The 22365-nt window shown below is 36.1% G+C and overlaps 1 protein-coding gene across 4 annotated transcripts in view; it reads left to right on the top strand.

The window, feature by feature from the left end:
• SNCA (synuclein alpha) overlaps positions 1–19337 on the top strand; it is a 147903-nt gene extending 128566 nt beyond the window's left edge. For all 4 annotated transcript variants that reach the window (XM_035004510.1, XM_035004513.1, XM_035004511.1 and 1 more), the window contains exons 5-6: positions 16516–16599; positions 18819–19337. In XM_035004510.1, the coding sequence (XP_034860401.1) occupies positions 16516–16599; positions 18819–18851 (117 nt within the window). In that variant the 3' untranslated portion in view covers positions 18852–19337. The remainder of the gene's footprint in view (positions 1–16515; positions 16600–18818) is intronic.
• The last annotated feature ends 3028 nt before the right edge of the window (positions 19338–22365 follow it).

Below are 22365 nucleotides of genomic sequence, written 5' to 3' on the forward strand. Positions count from 1 at the left end.
ACGTATATAATCAGCCACTCCTCATGACTCCACTGCAGCTCTTTCTGCCCCTGGGTCCTGTCCCTGTGCTTCAGTAAAACCACCTTTTTGCACTGAAGATGTCTCAAGAATTCTTCCTTGGCCATTTGTTCTGAACCCCAACATTTCCATATCAATAGGATAGTTCTATTTTTACCTTTTTGGGGGACCTCTATATTGTTTTCCACAGTGGCTGCACCAGTTTGCATCCCCACCAACAGTGCAAGACGGTTTCTTTTTCTGCATCCTTGCCAACACCTGTTGTTTCCCGTGTTGTTGATTTCAGCCATTCTGACAGGTGTGAGGTGATATCTCATCGTACTTTTGATTTGCATTTCCCTGATAAAAACTGATGATAATCATCTTTTCATGTATCTGTTGGCCCTCTGTATGTCTTCTTTGGAAAAAAGTCTGTTCATGTCTTCTGCCCATTTTTTAATTGGATTATTTTTTGGGTGCTGAGTTATATAAGCTCATTATAATATTTTGGATACTAAGCTTTTATCGGATATGTCATTTGCAAATACCATCTCCCCATTCTGTAGGTTGCCTTTGAGTTTTGTTGGTTGTTTCCTTTGCTGTGCAGAAGATTTTTATTATGATGTAGTTCCAATAGCTTATTTTTGCTTTTGTTTCTCTTGCCCCAGGGGAGTTATTTAGAAAAAAAAGTTGTTGCTATAGCCAATGTCAGAGAAATTACTGCCTATGTCTCTTCCAGGATTTTTATGGTTTCAGATCTCACATTTAGGTCTTTTATCCATTTTGAGTTTATTTTTGTGTATGGTGTAAGAAAGTGATCCAGTTTCATTCTTCTGCATATTGCTGTCCAATTTTCCCAACACAATTTGTTGAAGAGACTGTCTTTTTCCCATTGGATATTCTTTCCGGCTTTTGTCAAAGATTAATTGATCACATAGTTGTGAGAGTCTTTCTGGGTTTTCTTTTGTCTCTATTTTTGTGCCAGTACCATGATGTTTTGATTACTGCAGCTTTGTAATATAATTTGAAGTCTAAAAAAAATGATACCTCCAGCTTTGCTTCTTTTTCAAGATTGCTTTGGCTATTTGGGGTCTTTCATGGTTCCATACAAATTTTAGGATTGTTTGTTGTAGTTCTGTGAAAAATGCTGTTGGTATTTTGATAGGGACTGCATTAAATGTGTAGATTGCTTTGGATAGTATAGACATTTTAACAATCTTTGTTTTTCCAATCCATGAGCATGGGATATCTTTCCATTTGTTTGTGTCATCTTCAGTTTCTTTCATGAGTATTTTATAGTTTTCAGAGTACAGGTCTTTCACCTCTTTGGTTAGGTTTATTCCTAGGTATCTTATTATTTTTGGTGCAACCGTAAATGGGATTGTTTTCTTAATTTCTTTTTCTGCTTCATTATTAGTGTATAGAAATGCAACAGATTTCTGTAGATTGATTTTGTTTCCTGCGACTTTGCTAAATTCATTTATCAGCTCTAGTGATTTTTTTTTTGGTTGGGTCTTTTAGGTTTTCTATATAGAGTACTATGCTATCTGCAAATAGTGAAAGTTTGACTTCTTCCTTACTGATATGGATGCTTTTTGTTTCTTTTTGTTGTCTGATCACTGTGGCTAGGACTTCCAATACTATGTTGTATAAAAGTGGTGAGAATGGACATCCTTGTCTTATTCCTGATCTTAGGGGAAAAGTTCTCCGTTTTTTTCCCATTGAGGATGATGTTGGCTGTGAGTTTTTCATATAAGCCTTTATTATGCTGAAGTAGGTTTCCTCTAAACCTACTTTGTTGAGGGTTTTTATCATGAATGGATGTTGCACTTTGTCAAATGCTTTTCTACATCTGTTGTCTTGCTTTCCATTACTCTGGCCTACAGATTCCTGAGCTGCTCTTGTGCTTTCTCTGGTCTGTATTTATTCCTTCTAGCGTATTTTTAATTTCAGTTATTGAGTTCTTTCTCTCTGAATCATTCTTTTTTATGTTTTCTTTCTCTTTGTTGATGGTCTCACTGAGGTCTTCCACTCTTCTCAAGTGCAGTGAGCATCTTTATGACCATTACTTTAAATTCTCTATCAGGCATATTACTTATCTCCATTTCATTTAGCTCTCTTGCTGTGATTTTTTTTTTTTTTTCCTGTTCTTTGTTTTTCACTTGGGACATATTCCTTTGTCTCCCCATTTTGTCTAAACCTGTGTCTGTTTCTGTCTGTTAGGAAAGTCAGCTACCTCTCTTGCTCTTAGAAGTAGTGGCCTTGGGGCGCCTGGGTGGCTCAGTCGTTGGGCGTCTGCCTTTGGCTCAGGTCATGATCCCAGGGTCCTGGGATCGAGCCCGGCATCGGGCTCCCTGCTCGGCGGGAAGCCTGCTTCTCCCTCTCCCACGCCCCCTGCTTGTGTTCCTGCTCTGGCTGTGTCTCTCTCTGTCAAAAAAATAAATAAAATCTTAAAAAAAAAAAAAAAAGAAGTAGTGGCCTTATGGGGAAGAGGTCCTGTAGCTTTCTGCAGTGCAATGTCCCCTGTTTCCCAGACCTGGTGCTCCAGGAGTGTCTCCTGTGTGTGTTGTGCGTGCTCTACTCTTTTTTTTTTTTTCTTTTAAATTTTTATTTATTTGACAGAGAGAGAGCACATGGCAGGCAGAGGGAGAGGGAGAAGCAGACTCCCCGCTGAGCAGGGAGCCCGATGCAGGGCTCGATCCCAGGACCCTGGGACTATGACCTGAGCCGAAGGCAGACGCTTAACGACCGAGCCACCCAGGCGCCCCGTGCATGCTCTACTCTTGTGGCTGAGCCACTTTTGCCTTCAGTCTAGTTGTCTGCAGTGTCTTTCTTTGCCTGTTGTGGGCAGGGTTTAGTCCCTGTCTTGTTAGTGGGCTCATATGTGGCCACTTAGGCTTGAGTTGAGTCAGATCAGGCATTTGCTAGAGCTGTCGTTGTACCAAACTGCAGGGCACTTTCCTTGTGTTATCCCCTGAGGAGCTTGCATTGTTGGGCAGGGCCTACAGTCAGGCCATGCGTCTGCCCCCAGCCCATTGCTGGGGCCACAGTCAGAGTGGCCTGTGTGGTTATCTTCCCCTCTTCCTGGGGCAGGAATCACTTTGAAGTGGTGCTGGCCCCGTCAGGGCTGCTTGCACACTGCCAGGCTTGTGGCACCGCTACGGATAGGCTCTGGCCAAGGGCATATCAGAGGGGGCAGGTCCGTAGGAGAACACAGCAGTAGAGCATACGGTGTTAGCGAGCTTTGTGCATGTTTGCAGCAGGAGAGGACCTGGAGCCACTTAGAAACCTCCTGCCACAGGGCTGCAATGGGAGAGTTCACAGGAGAGTGTGGGGTGGCGCGCACAGTGCCCGCGAGGTCTGTGCAGGTCCGCTGAGGGAAGGGACCTGAAGCCACCCGGGAAACCTCCTGCTGAGGCTGGCAGGGTTGGATGCACTGCAGAAGCCTACAGTGGCAGGTCACCCTGTTAGGTGGCACCTTTCTGGTTCCTGCAGTTGTCTGTGTATCCTGCAGGTTGGTGGGCAAGGTAGGGAAATGGCACCTGCCAGCTCTTTTGTTCTTGGATAAGTCACCCAAAGATCCCTGCCCCTCAAGCATAAACTCTGAGGTTAGTAAACAAATCTCCCTCCTTTATACACCCCAGGCGTTTTTCAAACTGCTTCTTCTCTGCTGTATCTCCATGGGGCTGTTTGTTGTCTTGTCTCATTAAAGGCATGGACTGTTTCTTACCACTTTCCTGGCTCTCCCAGAGCCAAGCATGCTCATTTTTAAAGTTCCAGGTGTTAAGCCCTGCTATTTGTAAGAACTCATGAAACTAGGCCCCTCTGCTTTTCAAAGCTAAATGTTACCGGTATTCATGTTCCCCATGTGGGTTCCCTGTGTCTGGCGTGCCTGGTGAGAGGATCTGTTTCTCTCCTTTCTCCATGCCAGCAAGGTCCCTCCTTCCCATGGACAGTCTTGTACACTAGTTTGGCTCCTAACTAGTCTCAGCCCTTCCTACCCTCTTCAGTGTGGCCTATTCTCTACATTTAGCTGTAGAGAGTCTGTTCTGCCAGTCTTTGTGCCATTTTCTAGGTCATTTACACCGATGTATTATTTAGTTGTATCTATGGGACAAGGGAGCTTAGGATCCTCCTACTTTGCCATCTTCCCTAGAAGTTAAGCCTTAGCTCTTTTAATATTGAAAAGATTCTGAAGGATTTTTTCCCTTCAGAAAACAACGACAAGAAAGTTTGTTTTTCCTTCAAAAAACAAAAGGAAAAAAAAAAGAAGTAATCAAAGACCCAATAAATACAAAACATACAATCTTTATTTTTCTAAGCAGATTATGTTAAAGATAAACAAAAATGCTTAATTAGAAATTGTAGACAATGACCAGACCAATAATTTAAGAAAACTTTGTCTTTTAACAGAAAAAAAAAAGCCACATTCTAGTTTTATAGCTGTGTACTTTTAATATGAAAACTCATTCTTAAATTCATATTAATTTTAGCTTGGTTATACATTAAAATGTCTTTTCACAGATTTTGTTTCACAAACTTCTTCAACTTTCTTTTTTACATTTGGATTTTGTCCTATATTTTTCCTCTTTAAATAAGCAGCCTTACTTTATGCCAAAATTGTTTTTTCCCTTAACTAGAATATATTTTCATTCCTCATACCTTCCTTTACCAAAAGCAAACATCTTTCTTTTCTTGCATACAGAGATGCTTTCCTTATTATTTCTAGTAGCTTTAATTACATATATTGATTAGAATTTTCAACTCTTAGGGACTTTAAGAAGTAAACAATTATGAATGCTCTTTTACATTGGCATTCTGTGAATTGACAAACTTACACTTTTTATTTCTAGAAACATACTTTTTATGATTTGTGCTTTTTTCATAGAAAATTTCTCAATGTGGTTTAAAACATGTTTACTAATAGGTGCAAATATTTTTGATTCCTCTGTAAAAGTAAGCAAAAAGTAAATAAGCCTATTTTCAGCGATTAATGTTTTAGTATTTTATTTGGAAATAATCTTGACACTTAATGAATTTAACTCATCACTTAGCAAAACTTTAAAGTTTCAGGTTACCAAAATGACTTGAGGAAATGATGTTAAAAATTCACCTAAAACTTTTATTTACACCTATTCAATTTACTTGTTCTTAATTATGTTTAGATTTGAAACATTAGACAAAATCTAATTCTAAGGGTTTTTTTTTTTTCCTGACAAATTTTGCAACAGAGATAACATGAACCTATTTGATTAGTAAACCTAGGCAGAATAAAAAGTTATATGTTTGCATTATAGTCAGTGTTGATAAGTCTAAGATATGTCTATTATAATAAACCAGCAACCTGAAATTACCCTTAATACTGAATATTTTCCCAGGTCTTGTGAATGTGACAAGCATTTGTGTTAGTTTCTTTTATGTTTCTGAGATTTTCTCTAAAAAATTAAGTTAGAAGTACTTATTTTTAGGCCAATTAAACAGAGCTCTTTACAAATTTTAGTAATACCATCCAGAAGTAGAAAATGTCACACTCTATACTAGACACACATAAGCATATAATCAGAGACCTTGTTGTTTAAAAGTATTTAACCAGGAGACAGATACGATAATGCAAAATTTACATGGGGCCCTCATTCTAAGGTAGATAACGGGGGGGTGTCTGTAAGGTTATTAACTTGGTGGACTTATGTTTATGGTCATGTTAAGGCAATTCAGACAGAGGACTAGGAGGAGTATTGAAATGATAGAGGGACGTACTGAGAATTACATGAGTCTTATAGTCTTCTCTATTAGTTACCTCTTGCATCTTTTTAATTTTTTATCAGTTTTTTGGGTTTTTTTTTTTGTAGTGAAATTTTCAATGAAGCTATTTTTGGAATTTTGAAGGCTTTACTTTCAAGTACACTCCTTAAAGGGGATCTTATATAATTGAAACATTCCTCATAATGGCCATTGTAATTCTAGATAGTTTTTAGTAAAATTTTGCCATTTCTGTAGATACTCACAGATTCTGAGACCATGGTTTTTAGAAAAAAGCAGGCATGCTGGAAGGTGGTGTGCTTGACTGCTTAGAGTTTAAGGATCCCATTAGCCACGTCTTTGGGTTTCTCAGAGGCAAACTAATATCTAAAAGGCATATGCAGCTGTGGTGTTTTACAGTGTACTTCGTTGTTTTACAGGGTACCTTGTTGCACGGAAGCTTTCTTGAAGTGGGTGGGTGACCTAGTGTCTATCTAATCCATTGTGTAACCAACTTATCCTAACATGGGAGTCTTTGAGTTAGGTGGTGTGTAAACTAACAGCTCTTAAATGCTCAACCCATGCCCACGAATTTTTGCAGCTTTTTGGCAACCAAGATTCCCTTTAGCAATTAGCTTTTACCTCATGTGCCCATTAACAGAAACCAATAGTTACCAAGGAAACAGAACCATGGACACCAGCAGTAGGCAAAGAACTTGATACTGGGAAAAGGATTAAACCAGAAGACCTTAAAGAATGAAGACTCTGGACTGATGCCAAACAAATTGAGAACTTCTGGTGGCAGAGGCAGTTCTCCATGTGGAATCTGAGGATAGAACCAAGGGCTGGATCTTGGCAATAGAAGTTCCTACATGCACCACCAGCAATTCCCAATGTGGACTAAATCAGCAGACTCCACTACTGGAGACTGGGGTTGGAACTGAGGAAGGGATTCCAAACTGAAATTACAGACTGAAACAAGGGCTGGTTAGAGACCTCCTGTCAGTCTAGACTGGCCCATTAACTCTAGACTGTAAAGCCAATTAGATTAGAAACTTGATGCAAAAAGAACAGAGCTTATATTGAGAGGAATTCACCAATGGCCCTCAGAAATGGTGAAAAAGACAATGAACTCAAAAGCATTGGTGAGGCATTGTGCCTCTGTTTCTTGTTGTCCTTGAAGGCTGTCAGAAGTTCACTTTAATTGTCAATACTGCCACCAAATCTGTTAAAAAAAACAACAACAACAAAATTCAACTGAGCAAATTTGAAGATCTAATCAGCTTTACTTAGTGATTCATGAGTCAGGCAAATAGAATGGAGTTCCATCAAGCTGTAGGAAAGGAAAGATTTTTAAAGGCAGAGAGGGAATGGGGTGGGGGGAGGAAATTATTAACAGTGAATGCATTGTTTTAGGCAAGGTTATACTCCTAAGGGGAACAGAAATGGTCTAATAGCAGATTACCTCCTAGTGTAGACGAGGAAATTAGTATGCTGGTTAAATTTATATTCTTGGGGGTGTTAAAACTGCAGTTAGGTTAGGTATTAAGACTTGGTTTACTGACATGGGTCTTTAACATAAGTGATTCTGTTTTGGGCCTGTGGTTTTCTTTTTAACAACAGGTTTACTTTATTTTTTGCCCACTTGACTATCACTAAAAGTTACCTAAATACTAATAGTAGATTAATGATATCTTTTGTTTCTCCTCGTTAAAAGATGAATTGCTGCCCCATTTTTTTCACTAAGGCTATTTGGTGCTTAGAAAAAGCTTAAGAAATTTGCCCAACATCACAAAAGATCTAGAATCTGGGAAATCAGGAAGATATGGCAGAGTAGGAAGATCCTGAACTCACCTGGCCCCTTGGACACACCAAGATAACAGCTACATCTGCTATCTCAAAGACTTGCAGAATGGACTTTCCACAGTTAATAAAGAGGAGGCCACATGGAAGAGTGTAGGAGGGGATGATGCAGATAGTTGGGAACCACACCCCCAGTGAGACTAATCACAAATGGCAGGGTAGGGGGAATGACATCACAAACAGAAGAAACAAGAACAAACCCCACCCCAGACATGGGGGATTAGCACTGGGAAGATGAGTCCCTTTGGCTTTGAAAATGAGTGAGGCATAATTTGTGAGCTTTTATTATCAGTGGAGCTTAACTCCATGTACTTTTAAAATCAGCACGCTTAGTTTTGGGAGAGCTAGAGGGTGATACGAACCTGAGTCCCTGCCCTTAAAGAACCAGCATAGCAAATAACCCAGAAGAGAAAAACATAGATGCAGCAGTTTAAGTAAAACCTGTGATATATATGAAGGAGAGTTATTTACTAATCTCAGAACGTGTGCTGAAGGGGCAGGGTTCTTGAGGAGACTTATCCAAGAACAAAAATGCCAGTGGGTACCATTTATCTTCCTATCTCCCAGACTAGATAGCTGAACACTTGCAAGAATCAGTGTGAACGTTCTCCGCCTCTCTTGCTACACGATGAGCCTGGCACCCACATTCCCCTTCAGACCCAGCCTAAGTCACCTGTGTTAGCAGGGCATCCCTCCAAAGCAGCTCCTGCTCCAACACACGCTGTAAGTAGCTCCGGCAAAGGCTGTTGCTATTCCAAAGTGATTCCTTCCCTGGCTGGAGGGGAAGAAAACTACAATACACTAGCACACCCACAGTTCCAGCAGTGGAGCTTTTAAACTGAGTGTGCAGGGATAGTGCTTTGCCTTTTGGTGCACCTGCATTCCTAGCAGACAGACTAGGTATAGAAATCTGGTCTGACTGTCAACCTTACCCATCATTGAAAGCCTCTCAGGAGCCCAACCAGGAGAGCATTTTGCTGTTTGGTGCATGTGCACCTGTGGCAGACAGACTGATTGCAAACAGCTAGCCTGACTGCTGACATGCCACATCTTGACTGGTGCATCCACAGCAGGCAAGTGGGTCATTGCAGCTCACTGGACTGAAGGCAAATGCAGCTCAGCCACAACAGTAGGGTATACATAGCCCACATAGGAGACATCCCTGACATGTCTGGTTCTGGTGACCAGGGGACATTATGCTACAGGGTGCCACAGGACTTCATAAGGCCACTACTTTCAAGACCAAGAGACGTAACTACCATTCCAGTACATCAAAACAAACACAGAGTGAGGCAAAATGAGGAAACAGAGGAATATGTTCCAAATGAAAGAACAGGACAAAATCACAGTAAAAGAGCTAAATGAAATAAGATAAGCAATATGCCGGATAGAGAATTCAAAGTAATGGTCATAAGGATATTCATTGGACTTGAGAATCTGTGAGACCTTCAACAAAAAGATAGAAAATATAAAAAAGACTCAGAGATGAAGAACTCAATAACTGAAATTTAAAAAAATATACTAGAGGGAATCAATGACAGGTTAGAGGATGCAAAGAAACCAAGCTAAACAGCAAAAAGAGAAATTAAAAATGAGAATAAGTTGTGCAGCACCTGGGTGGCTCAGTCAGTTAAGCGGCTGACTCTTGATTGTGGCTCAGGTCATGATCTCAGGGTTGTGAGATCAAGCCTGTGTAAGGCTCTGTGCTGGGTATAGATTCTCTCCCTCTGCCTCTACTCCCCCACTCACTCTCTCTCACTCCAAAAAAAAGAATAGGTTGAGGAAATTCAGCAATTTCAAGTGTAATTAACATTTGCATTATAGGGATATCAGAAGGAGAACAGAGAAAGAAGCAAAAAATTATTTGAAGAAATAATAGTTGAAAATTTTTCTAATCTGAGGAAAGAGACTGACATTCAGATCCAGGAAATACAGAGAACCACTAACAAGATTAACCAAGGGGGTCCACACCAAGACAAAATATTAAAATGGCAAGAAAATAGTTCTAAACAGAGAATTTTAAAAGCAGCAAGAGAAGAGAAAACAGTTACATACAAGGGAAACCTTAAGGTTTATCAGCTATCAGCTGATTTTTCAGCAGAAGCTTTGCAGGCCAGAAGAGAGTGACATGATATATTCAAAGTGCTGAAAGAAAAACCTGCAACCAAGAATACTCTTTCCAGCAAGGTTATCATTCAGAATAGAAGGAAAGATAAGGAGTTTCCCAGACCAAAAAAAGTTAAAGGAGTTCATCACTACTAAACCAGCCTTCTAAGAAGCATTATAGGAATTCTTTGAATGGAAAGAAAAAGCCATAACTAAAAGGAAAAAAATTATGAAAGAAAAACATTCACAGGTAAAAGCAAACATGTAATATAGTAGAATAATTATTTGTAAAACCAGAATGGAGATTAAAATGCAAAAGCACTTAAATCAATTGTATCTACAAAGGTCAGTCAAGGGATTCACAAATAAAAGGATGTAAAATATGACATCACATACATAAAAACTGCTTTTAGAATGTGTTCAAACTTAACTGACCATCAAATTAATAGAGACTGCTATACACATAACATGTTATATATGAACCTAAAGATAATCACCAATCATGAACTTATAATAAATGCACACAAGAAAAGAAAGGAATCCAGACGTAACGCTAAAGAAAGCCATCAAACCAAAAGGGAAGAAAGCAAGAGAAGTAAGGAACAGAGCAGAATGACAAAAACAACCATAAAATAAATTACAAAATGGAAGTAAGTACATTCCTGTTAATAATTACTTTAAATGTAAATGTTCTAAATGCTCCAATCAAAAGACACAGGGTGATTAAAGATCTAAAACAAGACCCATCTATAGGCTGTCTGTAAGATACTCACTTCACAGCTAAAAAGACATGCAGATTGAAGGTGAAGAAACAGAAAAATAAGTAGTAGTACTTATCAGACAAAATAGAATTTAAAACAAAGACTGTAGCAAGAGACAAAGAAGGGAACTACATAATGAAAAAGGGAAGAGGACAAAGCAATTGTAAATATCTATGTACTCAACATGGGAGCACCTAAATACATAAAGCAACTATTAGCAGACATAAAAGGAGAGATTGGCAGTAATACAGTAGTAGTAGCATTCTTTAATACTCACTTACATCAATGGATAGATCATCCAGGCAGAAAATCAACAAGGAAACAGTGGTTTTGAACAACAGATTAGACAAGATGAATCTAATATATACATACATTCATTATTGATATATATTTAATATATATTTAACATATATTTATCTATAAATAATGTATATATGTTATATATACACTATATATTTAGATAGACTATATATATAGTCCATCCATAAATAGAAGAAAATACATTCTTTTCAAGTGCTCATGAAACATTCTCCAGGATAGCAGGATAGATCACATGTTAGGCCACCAAACAAGTCTCAATAAATTCAAGAAGAATAAAATGAAACTAGAAATCAATTACAAGAAAAAATCTGAAAACAAAAAAAAAACCCCACAAATACATTGAGGCTAAACAACATGCTACCAAACAATGAATGGGTCTACCAAGATCAAAGAAGAAAAATAAATGGAGACAAATGAAAATGAAAACACAACAGTCCAAAATCTTTTGATGCAGCAAAAGGAATTCTAAGATCAAAGTTTATGGCAACATAGGCCTACCTTTTTTTTTTTTTTTTAAATTAATTTATTTATTTGACACAGAGAGAGACAGCGAGAGAGGGAACACAAGCAGGGGGAGTAGGAGAGGGAGAAGCAGGCTTTCTGCCAAGCAGGGAGCCCGATCTGGGGCTCAATCCCAGAACCCTGGGATCATGACCTGAGCCAAAGGCAGACGCTTAACGACTGAGCCACCCAGGCGCCCCCTACCTTTTTTTTTTAAGATTATTTATTTATTTATTTATTTATTTGACAGAGACAGTGAGAGAGGGAACACAAGCAGGGGGAGTGGGAGAGGGAGAAGCAGGCTTCCAGCTGAGCAGGGAGCCCAATGCGGGGCTCGATCCCAGGACCCTGGGATCATGACCTGAGCTGAAGGCAGATGCTTAAGGACTGAGCCACCCAGCACCCCAACGTAGGCCTACCTTAAGAAACAAGAAAAATCTGAAATAAACAGCTTAACCTTGTATCTAAAGGGGCTAGAAAAAAAAAAAAAGCCCAAAGCTAGTAGAAAGAAAGGAATAATAAAGATTACAGCAGAAATAAATGAAATAGAGACTAGACAAATCAATAGTAAAGATCAATGAAACAAAGATCTGGCTCTTTGTAATGGTCAACAAAGTTAAAAAAAAAATCAACAAAGTTGATAGACCCTTAGCCAGACTCATCATGAAAAAAGAAAGAACTCAAATGAAATTAGAAGTGAAGGAGGAGAAATAATAACACAGCAATACAAAAAACTATAGGTGAATATTATGAAAAATTATAGGACAAATTGGAAAATCTAAAATAACTAGATAAATTTCTAGTAAAATATCATCTTCTAAAACTGAATCAGGAAGAAATAGAAAATTTGAACAGAGTGATTACTAGCCATGAAATTGAATCAGAATTAAAAACTCCCAGCAAACAAAAGCTCAGGACAAGATGGCGTCGTAGGTGAATTCTACCAAACATTTAAAAGGTTAATAACTATTCTTCTGAAAGTATTCAGGAAAAAGAAGAAGGGGGAGAAGGGGAAGAGGAGGAAAACTTCCAAATTCATTATACAAGGCCAGCATTACCCTGATACCAAAACCAGACAAAGACAGTGCAAACAAAAAGAAAACTATAGGCCAATATCTCTGATGAACGAAGATGTAAAATCTTCAATAAAATATTAGCAAACAGGGGACACCTGGGTGGCTCAGTTTGATTAAGCGCCTGCCTTCAACTCAGGTCATGATCCCAGAGTCCTGGGATTGAGCCCTGTGTCAGGCTCCCTAATCAGTGGGGAGCCTGCTTCTCACTCTCCCTCTTCCTCTTCCCCTTCTGGTTCTCTCTCTCTCTCTCTCTCTCTCTCTCTCTCTCTCTCGTGCTTGCTGTCTCTCTCTCTCTCTCAAACAAATAAAATTTTTAATAAAAAAATATTAGCAAACAGGATTTGACAATACATTACAAAAATCACTCACCACAATAAATTGGGATTTATTCCAGGGATGCAAGACTGGTTCAATATTTGCAAATCAATCAGTATAATACATCATATTAACAAGAGAAAGGATAAAAACCATATGATCATCTCAATAGATGCCAAAAAAACATTGACAAAGGACAACATCCATTCATGACAAAAAACTCTCAACAAACTTAGGTTTAGAGGGAACATACTTCAACATAATAAAGAACATATGTGAAAATCCCTCAGCTAACATCATACTCAGTTGTGAAAAACTGACAGCTTTTCCCCTAAGATCAAGGACAAGACACAGATGTCCACCCACCACTTCTATTCAGCATGATACTGGAAGTTCTAGCTGCAGCAATCAGACAAAAATAAAAGGCATACAAATTGATAAGGAAGAAGTAAAACTTTCGCTATTTGCAGATGACATGATACTATATATAAAAAACCCTTAAGACTCCACCAAAAAAAAAAAAAAACTATTAGAACTGATGAATTCAGTAAAGTTGCAGGATACAAAATTATGTAAAGAAATCTGTTGCATTTCTATACACTAATTACAAAGTAGAAGAAAGAGAAATTAAGAATACAGTCCCATTTACAATTGCACTAAAAAGAATTAAATACCTAGGAATAAACTTAAGAAGGTGAAAGACCTGCACTCTGAAAACTGTAAAACATTGATGAAGGACATTGATGATGATACAAATACATGGAAAGATATTTATGCTCATAGAAGAATTAGTACTGTAAAAATGTGCATACAACCCAGAGCCCTCTACAGATTCAATGCAATCCCTATCAAAACGCCAATGGCATTTTTCACAGAAATAGAACAAAGAATTTCTAAATTTGTGTGGAACCACAAAATATCCCAAACAGCCAAAGCAATCTTGAGGAAGAACAAAGCTGAAGGTATCACCTTCCCAGATTTCAAGATATACTACAAAGCTGTAGTAATCAAAACAGTATGGTACTGTCACAGAAATAGACACATGGATAAATCAAAAAGAATAGAGAACCCAGACATAAGCCCATGCTTATATGGTCAATTAATCTACAACAAAGGATGCAAGAATATACAATGGGGAAAAGACAGTCTCTTCAATAAATGGTGTTGGGAAAACTGGATAGCTACATGCAAAAGAATGAAACTAGACCACTTTCATATACCATACACAAAAAATAAACTCAAAATGGATTAAGGGCCTAAATATGAGACCTGAAACCATAGAATTCCTAAAAGAAAACATAGGCAATAATTTCCTTGACATCAGCCGTAGAAACACTTTTTTAGATATGTCTCCTTAGGCAACAGACACAAAAACAAAAATAAATTATTGAGACTACACCAAAATAAAAAGCTTTTGCACTATCAAAAAGGCAACCTACTGAATGGGAGAAGATACTTGCAAATGACATATACAATAAGGGTTAATATCCAAAATATATAAAGAACTTATACAATATCAAAAAAACAGTGCAATCAAAAGAATGGTCAGAGGACCTGTGTAGACATCTTTCAAAGAAGACCTACAGATGGCCAACAGACACGTGAAAAGATGCTCAACATCACTAATCAACAGGGAAATGCAAATCAAAACCATAATGAGATATTTATTACCTGACACCTATCAGAATGCCTAGAATAAAAAAGAAGAAATAACAAGTATTGGTGAGGATGTGGAGAAAAAAGAAACCTATGCACTGTTGGTGGAAATGAAAATTAGTGCAACCAGTCTGGAAAACAGTATGGAGTTTCCTCAAAAAATTAAAAATAGAAATACTGTATGACCCCATAATTCCACTACTGGGTATTTACCCAAAGAAAATAACAACACTAATTTGAAAAGATATACGCACCCCTATGTTTATTGCAGCATTGTTTACAATAGCCATATGTGGAAGCAACTTAAGTGTCCATTGTAAAATGAATGGATAAAGAAGGTGTAGTGTATTTACACACACAATGGAGTATTACCCATAAAAAAGAACAAAATGTCGCCATTTGCAACAACACTTCTAAGACCTAAAGAGTATAATGCTAAGTTAAATAAGTCAGAGAAAGACAAATAAGTGATTTCACTTATATGTGGAATCTGAGAAATAAGAAAAATGAACAGAGACAGACTCTGAAATTCAGAGAACAGGTGGTTGCCAGAGGAAAGGTGGGTGGGGAATGGGTGAACTAAAAGGGATTTAGAGTATAAACATCCAGTTATAAAATAAATAAGTCACAGAGATGAAAAGTACATAGGGCACATAGTCAACAAGATTATAACAACATTGTTTGGTGACAGATGGTGATTATACTCATCGTGCGTGGTAGGCACTGAATAATGTATAGAATTGTTGAATCATTATGTTGTACACCTGAAACTAATATAACACTATATGTTACTTGTACTTCAATTTAAAAAGTCTAGAATCTAGAGAAGCTAAGATTTGAACTCAAGTCTTGTGATGCTACAGACCTCATATCTAACCACAATACAAGAGAACCTATATTCTTGACTTGTGCTAAGAGGTGAAATAGTATCTTTATTCCACATTTAGAAGTAAGGTATTCTGGGAAGTGCTTATATTTTATTTCATTTATATATAACTTGGACTGTTTTGGTTTATAAAAAGGGAGTTGGGCAGGAGAAGATGATCTATAAACTTCTCAGCCCAGTTAACGTAAGCATGAGGTTTAGTTTGACTTTTCACATGGGCAGCCATTTCTTTATCTCTCTGCCTACCTGTCAGTCACTTTCATGATGGAGACAGGAGGAGCTATTATTTACATCAGGCATATTTTTAAACATAAGCGACATTGGCTGAGGGAGTATTTGATCTCTTTGAGTAAGTCCATTTTAGGCTCACATTGCCTCTCTGCTTTTTCAATTTTCAGTGAACTTTACTGGAATAAATGCAAAGCAACAAAAGGTATTTAATGAAGGATACTAGTGAAGACCTGAGTTCAAGTTGAGTTTTATGGTATCTTATTTCTAAGGAGAGAGATCTAGGAAATTTATGGATCATGTATTTGATTCTCTCTCTCTCTACATATATATATATATATATATATATATATAGTGATATATATATAGTGATATATATATATAGGTAATATATATTTATATAGTTTCAATTTTGAAATTTCAGAAAATAATTTCTTTGCCATCATTTAAAAATAAATTATAAAATATGTATGCTTTTACATTATAAATGGTTATATAAGTTAACTTACAAAAAAAGTAAAACATAACTACCCAATAAAAAGTGCTTTTAATATTTTGTTGGATTTTCTTCAATCTTTTTAGCTTTGCATCTGAATAATACATTGGTTATGTCCATAATATATACAACTTTATATCTTTCTAAACATGCTATTATAAATAGGTTCTCATTTTGTTATATAATTCTCATGCTATAGTAAATACATATCTTCATAATAATCTATTGAATAGATTAATTATAATTTTCATCTTCTATTGAACAGTTAGGTTAACAATTTCTTTTACTGCTATCATTGATGCTTTGAAAAACATCTTTGGATGATAGTTTTGGACTACTTCCTGGATAGTAAATTACTTGGGCAAAAAATTTGTACATTTTTAGTGTTAACAACACCACAATATTTCTGCAAAGGTACTATATAGTTTAGAATGCCAGAAGTAATATTAAGGAGTGCCACTTTTACAACATTCTTACCAGTATTATACATAAGATGTTTTTAAAGTGTGCTTGATTTTTAAAAAGTAAAAACTAGTACCTCATCATATTCCTTTTGTTCTTCCCATTTAGAGTGAAGAAGGAGGCCCACAGGAAGGAATTCTGGAAGATATGCCCGTTGATCCTGACAATGAGGCATATGAAATGCCTTCTGAGGTAAAATTTTATATACCTACAACTCTAAAAATAAACTTCAGGACTTCAAGTTGGGTCTTTTTAAAAAGCAGTACCAAAAATCTGTCACTGTCAGATTTTCCTTCCATGGGTCCTTAATGAAAGTGATTTACTCTCTAGCGGGACAAATTGGCCAAATCCCAAATATTTATTGTGCAGACAACTTGAAAGCTAGAAGTGGTTTTTACATTTGTAAAGTGTTGTTTAAAAAAAAAAAAAAAGCAACAGAGATACTCTGTGGTTCACACAACCTAATATATGTACTTAATGACCCTTTACAGAAAGTGTTTGCTGATCCCTGCATTAGAAAATTATTTTATTAAAAACTTTACTTTCTAAAATAAATCCCCAAATGGAAAGTTGGAGAAATCAACTGAATGCCTCAAGTAATTATTATTTGCCATACATTTCCAGCAAGATATTTCCATGGTAAAATAAAAGTTACCCACAAAAATTATAGAGTAGAAATATGATAAATGCATGGTTTGCAGGAACTGATGTACTTCAATCTAGCCTTTTGATGATTAATTTTAATTTGAAAATAAGTTTCTTTAAAAGAAAATGTATCTTAAGGAAAATTTAAAAATACTTTTAAATGAATGCAGCTGACTCAAGAAGAAATAGAAAATCTGAATAGACCTATAACAAAGTAAAGAGACTGGATTATTGTTAAAAAAAAATCTACCCACAAAGAAAATCCCAGGACCAGACAGCTTCACTGATGAATTCTACCAAACACTTAAGGAATAATTAATAACTATTAATTACAATTAATACCAATTAATTTCTCTTAAAAAAAAAAAAAAGAGGAACGATTACTTCCCAACTAATTCCATGAGGACAGTATTACCCTTATACCGGTACCAGACATCACAAAGAAGATGTATTATTCATTAAAAATTAAGTTAAAATGTCTTTAGTTAGGTTATATATTATTCTTCATGGCATCAGTTAAAGGCATAGTGATAATCCCATTTATAGAAATTGAGATTAAATTGTTTCTTAGATTTTACCAAAATTTTTGAATCTTTTTATGCACAGCACAATGCTAAATACTATAGAAAATACAAGAAGTTTAATTGATAGTACCAGGACACAAGAAGTTTACATTCTAATGATTTGATAAAAACAAATACAAATTTGCTCCTTCATTTGTTTCATGATGATTCCTTTAAACATTATTGACTGTCTTCTATGTATCAGGCATCACAGAAGCAAAAATATTCAAGATACACAAAAAAAGTATATTTTACAGGATCTGGTTAGAGTGATCAGGACTTTTTTAGAAGAGTTGGTGTTGATCTGTGTGTGTGGGGAGGGATGGGAGATATGATAGACCAAAATGAAAGAAAGACATTCTAGCCCAAGGTAATATCAGAAGCAAAGGCATGCATGTCTAAACATGCATAAAGATATGTCTGAGGAACAGTGAGTAATTAAATAGGATTTGAGGTTAGGGAACAGAGACTAGTGACATATTAAGGCTGCAGAGATGGGTCAAAGAAAAGTTGTAGAATACTAGAAGAACCTTTCCATTTAAGTTTGTACTATATTCAGAAAGCAACTTGAGCTATTGAAGGTACATTTGTTCATTTTAAAGCAGGATCCTAATTAGAGTTGTTCTTTAGGACTAATCTGACTACTTTAGTTAAGATCTTTAATATTTTTATTGTAGGTGCTATCCATATATTATATGGGGAGAGGGGGGCTTAGAATAAAAGTAATAATTGAAGCCATGGATGAAGAAGACATTTTCATTGAGAAGCAAAAGGAAAGAAAATGTCACTTGCCTTTAAATGTCTTTGTCTCGTTTTAAAAATTAGAGGATCTCAGCCCTTGAAGAGGCTTTTTAAGCCACTTAATTTGTCTCTCAAAATGTACAGTTGAGGAAACTGGGAGCAATATAGACCAACTAACTTATCCTACAGGACTAGAACATATGACTGTTAAATGTCATCTGAAAGTTAAATTCAGATACCTGAACTCTGAGCAGCATAATTCACTTTTATATTTGACAGGAAGACAAAATTATTAAAGATGAAAGTATACTGTGTGTAACTGAATAGTTGCAGAGCTGTTATGAGTATAACCTTCATTCAAGGTGGTGAGCCGTGTCCTATCTCATTCACCCTAAATCCTTCATTACTGATGACTAAAACTAATAATACTGCATGTTTTCTTTCTGGTTTTCTTCATATTAGGAAGGGTATCAAGACTATGAACCCGAAGCCTAAGAAATACTTTTGCTCCCAGTTTCTTGAGACCTACTGAAAGATGTTCCATCCTGTACAAGTGCTCAGTTCCAACATGCCCAGTCATGATATTTTCTCAACGTTTTTACAGTGTATTTTAAACTCTCCCATCAGCCGTGATTGAAGTTCTCTGTACCCGCCCCTACTCAGCATTTCAGTGCTTCCCTCTCACTGAAGTGATTATACGGTAGCAGGGTCCTTGTGTGCTCTGTGATACTGTGGCTTCAGACCTAAAATGTTACATTAAAACACCTAAGTGACTACCACTTATTTCTAAATCCTCACTATTTTTGTTGCTGTTATTGAGAAGCTGTGATTTACTATCGTATACTATAAGATTTCTAGGTGTCTTTTAATGATTATTTCTGTTTAAAAATAATGATGTGTTGTGAAATTTGTTAATATATATAATACTTTAAAACGTGAGCATGAAACTATGCACCTATAAATATTAACTATGAACTTTTACTGTTTTGTGATGTGTTTTATTAACTTGTGTTTATATATAAATGGTGAAATTAAAATGTTATCTCATTATAAAAATAGTAATCCCATCTCACTTTAATAATAAAATCATGCTTATAACCATATGAACTGAAAACTGACAAAATTAAAGTTCTTGACGGCCATTTGAAGGAGAAGGAATTTTAAAAGAATTAAGCAGACAAGACGGAACATTAACCCTTTACTCTGGGAATTCACTGAAGCAACACTACCCAAAGTATCTTCTGATATGCAGTGGTGTCTTAAGAAGCTATTCAGAAAAAAATGGGTTCCATGGAACAGTAAGTTTAACAAAGGATTTTGACTATGTCTGCTTCAAGTATTAATAAAACATATTAGAGAGAATCTGGTTAACTTTGTTTAACCCAGCATTTTATTTTTATTTTTTAAATCAAATCTCACCACCATCAGCCTCGGAAATGTCTTTAAACATTTCTGGGACCTACCAAACCATTACCTTAAGAAATGTCAATTTAAATGGATACATTCCTAGAAATATGTCTTTCAAAACGGAATCAGGAAGAAATAGAAAATTTGAAAAAAAATAATTACCAGCAATGAAACTGAATTAGTAATCAAAAAACTCCCAACAAATAAAAGTCCAGGACCAGATAACTTGACAGAGGAATTTTACCAAATATTTAAAGAAGAGCTAATAATTGTTCTTCTCAAACTGTTCCAAAAAACAGAAGAGGAAGGAAAGCTTCTAAGTTCATTCTGTGAGGTCAGGATTACCGATACCAAAACCAGACAAAGACACGGCAAAAAAAAGAAAATTACAGGCCAATATCTCTGATGAACATAGATGTAAAATCCTCAATACAATATTAGCAAACAGAACTTGGCAATACTTTACAAAAATCATTCACCACACTAAATCGTGATTTATTCCAGGGATGCAAGAGTGGTTCGGTATCTGCAAATCAATCAGTGTGATACATCACATTAATAAGAGATGGGATAACCGTATGATCATCTCAATAGATTCAGAAAAAGCATTGATAAACTATAACATCCATTCATGCTAAAAACCCTCTGCAAAGTTGGTCTAGAGGGAACATATTTCAACATAATAAAGGACATATGTGAAAATCCCTCAGCTAACATCATACTCACTTGTGAAAAACTGACAGCTTTTCCCCTAAGATCAAGGACAAGACACAGATGTCCACCCACCACTTCTATTCAGCATGATACCGGAAGTTCTAGCTGCAGCAATCAGACAAGAAAAATAAAAGGCATACAAATTGATAAGGAAGAAGTAAAACTTTGACTATTTGCAAATGACATGATACTATATATAGAAAACCCTAAAGACGCCACCAAAAAAAAAAAAAACAAAACTCTTAGAACTGATAAATGAATTCAGTAAAGTTGCAGGATGCAAAATTATGCACAGAAATCTGTTGCATTTTTTTTACACTAAACAAAGTAGCAGAAAGAGAAATTGAGAAAACAATTTCATTTACAAATGCACCAAAAAGAATAAAATACCTAGACATAAATTTAACTGAGGAAATGAAAGACTGTACTCTGAAAACTTTAAGTCACTGAGGAAAGAAATTAAACATTACACAAATAAATGGAAAGATATATTGTGCTCATGAATTGGAAGAATTAATATTGTTAAAATGTCCATATTACCCAAAGCCCTCTACAGATTCAATACAATTCCCATCAAAACGCCAGTGGCATTTTTCACAGAACTAGAAGAAAGAAAGAAGCCTTAGATGTTTATGGAACACAAGTGACTCTGAATAGCCAAAGCAATCTTGAGAAATAAGAACAAAGCTGAAAGAATAATGCTCCCTGATTTCAAACTATATTACAAAACTGTAATAGTAACAACAGTATGGTATGGCACAAAAGCAGACAAATAGATCAATGGACTAGAATAGGCACCCCAGAAATAAACCCACGCTTATATAGTCAATTAACCTATGAGAAAGGAGGCAAGAATATATAGTGGGGAAAAAACTGTTTCTTTAATAGAGAAAACTGGACCACTATCTTAGAACATATAAAAAAGAAATTCAAAATGGACTGGAATGTAAGACCTGAAACCATAAAACTTCTAGAAGTAAACATAGGCAGTAATTTATTTGACACTGGTTTTAGCAATATATTTTTGGGCCACTTTCTTCGGGCAAGGGCAACAAAAGCAAAAATAAACTATTGAGACTACACAAAAATAAAAAGCTTTTACACAGTGAAGGAAACCATCAACAAAATGAAAAGGCAGCCCACTGAATGGGAGAAGATATTTGCAAATGATATATCTGATAAGGGGCTAATGTCCAAAATACATAAAGAACTTATACAATATCAAAAAAACAAAAACAAAAAACAGTGCAATCAAAAAAATAGGCAGAGGACCTGAATAGATATTTTCCAAAGAAGATATACAGACGGCCAGCAGACCCATGAAAACAATGCTCAACATCACTAATCAGGGAAATGTAAATCAAAACCATAATGAGATATTACCTGACACCTGTCAGAATGGCTGGGATCAAAAAGACAAGAAATAAAAAGTGTTGGTGAGGATGTGAAGAAAAAGGAACCCTTGTGCACTGTTGGTGAGAATGAAAATTAATTCAGGCAGTCTGGCAAACAGTATGGAGTTTTTTCAAAAAATTAAAAATAGAAATACCATATGATTTAGTAATTCCACTATTGTGTGGATTCAAAAAGATATATATACCTCTATGTTTATTACAGCATTATTTACAATGGCCAAGATATGGAAGCATTCCAAGTGTCCTTTGATAGATGAATTGACAAAGAAAATGTGGTATATGGAGTATTAGTTATAAAAAAGGATGAGATCTTGCCATTTGTGTCAGCATGTAGAGACCTAAAGCGTATTATGCTAAGTGAAGAAAGTAAGAGAAAGACTAATATCATCTGATTTTACTTACATGAGGAATCTAAAAACAAACAAACAAACAAGCAAATGAAGAAACAAAAATACAGACTCATAAATACAGAG

This window comes from Mirounga leonina, unplaced genomic scaffold (assembly GCF_011800145.1).
Source record: "Mirounga leonina isolate KUSES-001 unplaced genomic scaffold, KU_Mleo_1.0 Mir_129, whole genome shotgun sequence".
Lineage (NCBI taxonomy): Eukaryota > Metazoa > Chordata > Mammalia > Carnivora > Phocidae > Mirounga > Mirounga leonina.